General features: G+C 36.7%; 1 protein-coding gene across 1 annotated transcript; it reads right to left on the bottom strand.

Moving 5' to 3' along the window:
* Nucleotides 1-1,157: 1,157 nt before the first annotated feature.
* LOC141693012 (uncharacterized) lies at nt 1,158-3,236 on the bottom strand. Its single transcript, XM_074497996.1, has 2 exons — nt 2,489-3,236; nt 1,158-1,342 (listed from the first exon to the last, which is right to left on the bottom strand). The coding sequence occupies exons 1-2, from the start codon at nt 3,234-3,236 to the stop codon at nt 1,158-1,160; spliced, it is 933 nt and encodes a 310-aa protein (XP_074354097.1).
* Nucleotides 3,237-6,567: the final 3,331 nt, after the last annotated feature.

Below are 6,567 nucleotides of genomic sequence, written 5' to 3'. Positions count from 1 at the left end.
GTCAGAAGTTTGGGGCTCACAACGCACACCACAATATTTAAACATGTATATAAAGTATTATATGCATTGACCCTTCTGTACACAACCACGGATCGCAACAGGTTAAAGTATGAAAACAAGCCACAACCTTAACTTTTATTACATCGCACCAAAACCCAACTAGTTCAACTTACAATTGCTAATGATATCGTTGTTACAATCTTGCATAACTCACCTACACTATAAAGCTTCTGGTAGCTCGATCCAATTTAACAGGAACCCTAGCTCGCACACTGAACAGGGAATCCTCGTTACCAACACTTTCTTCTTCAACTGTTGAAAACATAAAAAAAATTTGCAAGAGTGAGCTTACTAGCTCAGCAAGTACTAATAGAAGCAATTGAGGTAAACAATCACCAATTGAAATAATTCAGAAGAATCAAGTTTCTGAATAAGCAATGATTAGAATTAGATATTCACTTTTCATTTTAAAAACCAAGGTTAGGCTGCTGATCAGTCACGCACTAACCCCAAGCAAGGCTCCCAACTTTGCTCTATATACTGGATCCAAGGCACGCATTGGCCTATTATGACCACGAATCTGGTCTGACCACGAATCTAGTCCACATTTATAAAATCATCTAATTCTAAAACAATTCAATATGATAACCAATGTAAATCAATAAGCTGAATCATAAACAACATTTATCTTGAAGCATAGGGTGATTCATAACACCCTGAAGGCACAACATGGAATTCAAAAGGATTGGCTTTCAATTAAGGAAAGATTTAGAAAGTAGAAGACCAAGGGTTCAAGGGTTCCAAGAATTAAAATAATTTTCTGAATTTAAAATAATTAAATACATAAATTTTCTGATTTTTAAAATGATAACAATATCATTTTTTTTAAAATAAAGTAAACATAAATCATGTTTTTGTACATTTTTAAAACAAAAGTACGAAATTTGCAGACTTATTGAAACTTGGGTGGCTGGATTGTAAAAACAGTTTTTATAACAAATTTCTCAGAATCTATGGATCAAAACCGGGTCAATCCCGGGTCCAAAATCGACCCGAACGGGTTAACCAAGAACGGAAAGAACCCGACCACCGGAGTGTTATCCCGCGAGTTCAATCCGGCTAAAATACTGGTGATTTCCGCCTGTTCTCGAGCCCAATCAGTTTCCCAGTGTCCCAGAAACACAACCACGACAATCATGCTTGCAGGTAGGTTCCTGTTTAAACTTACCGGCGAAAACACCATTATCACCGGCGAAGCTTCGAGCTTTCCCGGCGATAAATTTCCGGCCTCCAACAGAGAAGTAAAGCACATGAATCACTTCATTTTGACACGATCTATCGACTGGTACAAGTTAATAATACCCAGAATCAACGAATCACAAGTTCCCAATTTTGATTAAGAACATTCAAAGTAATTAAAAACCCTAATTCAATTAATCCGAGAATCAAACCCCATTTTCTATATGTTATTGAACTCCAAATTTATCTTATAATATACCAAAATGATCAGGAGAAAATTTATATGATTATGCCATCAAATCACACAAACAACATCAAGATCAAAAATTCCTATTTTAATCCATAATTAATTCGAAATAAAATAATTAAATAAGAAAAATACCCTGATTTCTGGGCAAAAACAAATGGTTGATTCAGAAAGAAGATTTCGAGAGCTTCGTTTCGATATATTACACGCCTGAATCGGAGTTCGATAACGCCTCGTTCGTGCGTTTGATTTTCAACAACGCGGTTTTAATTCGACATTTTATCTGTATTTTACGGGGTTTTATTGACTGATTGTAATTATACGAATAAAATGAAATAATGAAAGGTCTATATATATTTTTGGAATATTGGTTCATTCTGGATCGTTTTGGATCGTTAAATTAGTTACTTAGTTGCTAAGTAACTGCAAAAACGATTCGATTCGATACCCGTATTGGATAATTATCCGAATCGGGATTCTTATAAAACACTATATTTGAAAATAACGTAATAATATCCCGTCTTTCGAAAATACAGGTTTTGTTGGTTCACCGAAATGATTATTGTATCAAAAATCTTGCGTCGGGCCGCGCACGGGTCAAACCATAATCCGGATCGAAAAAGTCAAAACACGGAAAATGTCCGGAATTACCAGATTAGGTTAGGAAGGAGTTTTCGGAAGAGTTTCGGGTTGTAAAAACGTAAAAACGGTTGAATTCGGACGATTCCCGGCTTTATAAAATAATTTTGTAATTATTCAGAAAATAATTAATAAATTCATAAATTAATATAAAATCATATAACAGTCCAAAAATTACCAGAAAAATACCGTAACTATCTATATTTTATTCTGGTCATAATAAAATTAACAACTTATACTGTATCACATATAAGCATTCACATATTCACACCAATCATCAGATAATTCACCGAAAATCACATAATAATCATATAAAAATTACTTATTAATAAAAAAAATTACACGCGATATCCCGGATATTACAGTTCAGGTCTGTGTAGTCAACACAAACCATCCATTTCCCGTTCTTTTTCTGTACTGTGACGATATTTTTTAACCACTCCGGGTAATCAACTTCCTTTATCATCCCAGCCTTCACAAGCCTATCGACTTTCTCGTTAATTATTTTATTTATTTTCGCTGCAAATTTCCTTATTTTCTGTTGAACAGGGGTGTAGTTGGAATCGACATTCAATTTGTGCGTAATTACGTTTGAGTCTATTCCTGTGATGTCATCGTGTTCCCGGGCGAATGCGTCCAATCTCGTGGTCAAGAAATTCACCAAGTTTGCCTCAATCGTCGGCGACAAGACTTCTCCTACTAGTACTTGCTTGTCCCCTGTTTTTAAATTGATTTCAGCTAACTTCTCAGGTCCTGTAACTGCAGCTACGGGCGTCTCATTCCCATGGTGTTGGATAGTTGGTTTCAAGCATGTCCTGTAACATTCTCGTGCCATATCTTGGTCCCCTCGTATCTCTTGAGCTCCCCACGGTGTCGGAAATTTGAGGACTTGATGATACGTCGATGGTACGGCTTTTAAATTGTGAATCCAAGGCCTTCCCATGATTATGTTGTACGTCGAGTCAACGTCTATTATACATAATTTCTCCAAAAGATTGACTCCTTGTGTATAAGTAGGCAATGTGATCTCTCCCAACGTCCGTTTGGTTTCTCCACTGAATCCCACCAATGTCATCGATTTTTTAATCATATCACTTTTTGCCAGGCCCATTTATTTCAAAGTGCTCAACATCATGCTATTGGCAGTACTCCCATTGTCAACTAGAATCCTCTTGATCATGCAATTTCCCGCGGGGAGTGAGATGATAAGTCCATCTTATTATGATTATCGAATACTTCTTTTGTCTTACTCGTCAAACATCAAAGATGGTAGAGTGCTCCTGTTGACTCCCACTTCAGTAATCGTATGTCTGTATCTCTAGCTGCTCTTTTAGCTTGTGAATACGTAGATCCACACACTTCGGAACCTCCCACAATAAAGTTAATTACTTTATGATGTGGTGGTGGTGGTTGTCTCATTGGCGTCACCTGGTCTCTTTTGGAAGACCCATTTCTCATGATGTAAGCTGTCTTTTTTGACGTCATGAACTCTGTTAGGTATCCCTTCTTGGTTAAGAATTGTAATTCTCTCTGTAAAGCTACACAGTCATAGGCTTTATGCTCGTAGTCTCCATGATAGTAACACCATAGTTTGGAATCTGGATTTGCTTTAGGTTTGTTACTCTTTGCTGGCCACTTGACTACATCTCCCAGCTTAGTAAATTCCTTCATCATGGCCGAAGGTGTTATCGTGAAACCATAGTTGTCATAAGTTGGTGGCAGATTAGGGTCCTTCCTCCAGTCACCGTGTTCCTCTTTTTTCCAATCGTTATGTTCCCGTGTTGAGTTGACATAAACTTCATCCCTAGGGGGCCTTACGTAGGTTTTGTACTCCATAGACCTTGGTGTTAGGAATATATGTGCATTAGTTTGATGATATGTTTAACAAAATACTTAAGTAGAAATCTAGTGTTTGTAGCTTCAACGGATAAGACCACTTTGGCTATCCGTTGATGGTGCAGCTTTACTTAGAAATAAGTCTAGTGTTGTAGCACATTTCAGTCTCTGAATTTGAGATATAATTCTTAAATGTTGAGGGAAATTATAAGTCATATTGACTACTAAAGGATATGCAGATAGGAAGGCCAATTGTAAATATTTCATGCCTTGTAATTTTGTATAAATGAAATGGTGTCAACGGATAACTTAAAGACCTTCAACGGATGAGAAACAAAGCTTCAACGGATGTCTCTAAAGCTTCAACGGATAACATCCTTCAACGGATGAGTGCATCAACGGATAGAGCTTCAACTGCTAACACATCAACGGATAAAGCCATCAACGGATGAAGGCTTCAACGGATGTTCTGTTAAATAGCAATTGACAAGTGGTAGTTGTACCTACAAACAGAGGCACATGGGTTGACAGAGACAACTGAGATGTGGTAGCCTATTTCAGGAACATCAGAAAAAGCAGCCGTTCTACTCTAGTATAAAGAGGCAATAAGTCAACAATGCACTGGAGTAAAATGGAGAAGAAACAAGTGGAGAACTTATTTTATTATTGTACTTTTTATCTTTGTCTTCACTTGTAAACTTGGTGTTATATAAACCAAGTAGCAGCTAGTAATTAGAAGAGAATTTTTCCAGAGCTGTTTAGAAAAATCTTGAGAAAAATTATCCAGTTTGTACTAGGATGCAGCTGTGATCAACTTCTTGAATCACAGATTTTCTGAAATACCATCTCTGGTGGAACAACAAATCCACCAGAAAAGTTTTTAAGGTCTGTTGTGTTATGTACTTTTGTGCTTGAATATATATCTGTCTGTATTAGCTTAAAGCAATTCACACACTTGTTTATCTTAAACACACAGCCTTTGAAACTGCTCAAAACTTGAAAAAGTTTTGAGATTTACATTCAACCCCCCTTCTGTAAATCTCATTGTTAGTTCACTAGGAATAACAATTGGTATCAGAGCAGGCTCTTGACACACAAAGAGTTTAAAGTTCTTGGAAACTAACAAAGATGAGTAAGAAGGATATTGGAGTAAAAATCTCAGTTCTTGACAAAGACAGTTATCACCATTAGAAGGTGAAAATGCACCTTCATCTACTCTCCCAAGATGAAGGTTATGTAAACTACATTGAGAATGGTCCTCACATTCCCCACAAAGTAGCCACAGTTGCTACAGCCACAATTGTTGTTGGTCAATCCATTCCAAAACCTAGAGCAAAATGGACAATGGAAGACACAGAAGAAGTCCACAAGGATAAGAAGGCTATGAAAATTTTGTTTAATGGTCTTGACAAGGATATGTTTGATAATGTGATAAATTGCACAACTGCCATAGAGGTTTGGGACACAGTTCAGCTACTGTGTGAAGGTACAGAACAAGTAAAAGAAAACAAAATGCAGCTTCTCATTCAACAGTATGAGTATTTTCATTTTGAAGAAAATGAATCTTTAAATGACACATTCAATAGATTCCAAAAGCTGTTGAATGGACTGAAGCTGTATGGTAGAGTGTACCAGGTGAAGGATTCAAATCTTAAATTTTTAAGATCCTTGCCAAAGGAATGGAAACCCATGATTGTCTCCTTGAGAAACTCTCAAGATTATAAGGACTTCACTCTTGAAAGATTATATGGAATCTTGAAGACTTATGAACTAGAGCTGGAACAGGATGAGGTATTGGAGAAGGGAAGAAAGAAAGGAGGTTCAGTTGCCTTGGTAGCTGAAAATGAGAAAGAATGCAGACAAGAAACTGTGAGATCAATATTAAACTCCAAAGATGGCACAAGCAAATCAGAATCAAGCAAGGGTAAGGAGCAAGTTGCTGAGAATGAAGACAACTCCAGCCAAGATGACTCTGATGGTATTGATGAGCATCTTGCATTTCTGTCCAGAAGATTTGCAAAGATGAAATTTAAGAAAAACACTAGAGCCACTAAACCTCATAAGAACATGGTGGACAAATCCAAGTTCAAGTGTTTCAATTGTGGTATAAGTGGACACTTTGCAAGTGAGTGCAGAAAGCCAACTTCTGAAAAGAAGAAATTTGACCAAGTAGATTACAAAAAGAAATATTTTGATCTGCTCAAGCAAAAGGAGAAGGCTTTCATTACTCAAGAAAAAGACTGGGCAGCTGATGGAGAAGAAGAGGATGAAGATGTGGAATATGTCAACTTGGCTCTCATGGCTGATTCTGAGGAAAATGAAGTTAGTTCATCAAGCAACCAGGTAATCACTACTGATTTAACACAGCTTACTAAAGAAGAGTGCAATGATGCTTTTAATGACATGTCTACTGAATTGTATCACTTGCGTGTGTCTCTTAAATCTCTTGCTAAAGAAAATAGTAGGATTAAAGAGAACAATCTATTTTTAAATAATAGAAATGCTGTGTTAGAAGATAAGTTGATTGACCTAGAGAAAACTAAGCTACATTGTATATCTGTTGAAAATGAACTAGCTGAATCTGTTAAGAAAGTAGAAATACTTTC

This window comes from Apium graveolens, chromosome 2 (assembly GCF_009905375.1).
Source record: "Apium graveolens cultivar Ventura chromosome 2, ASM990537v1, whole genome shotgun sequence".
Lineage (NCBI taxonomy): Eukaryota > Viridiplantae > Streptophyta > Magnoliopsida > Apiales > Apiaceae > Apium > Apium graveolens.
The sequence above is the reverse complement of the archived record's forward strand: the minus strand, read 5'-3'. Positions and strand labels throughout refer to the sequence as shown.

Excerpts from the sequence above, each read along its gene's own strand:
- LOC141693012 (XM_074497996.1), bottom strand. The coding sequence starts at position 3,236 with ATGGGCCTGGCAAAAAGTGATATGATTAAAAAATCGATGACATTGGTG. Across the intron at positions 1,343-2,488 it reads TGACTACACAGACCTGAACT|TCGATAGATCGTGTCAAAAT; the intron begins GTAATATCCGGG and ends AACTTGTACCAG.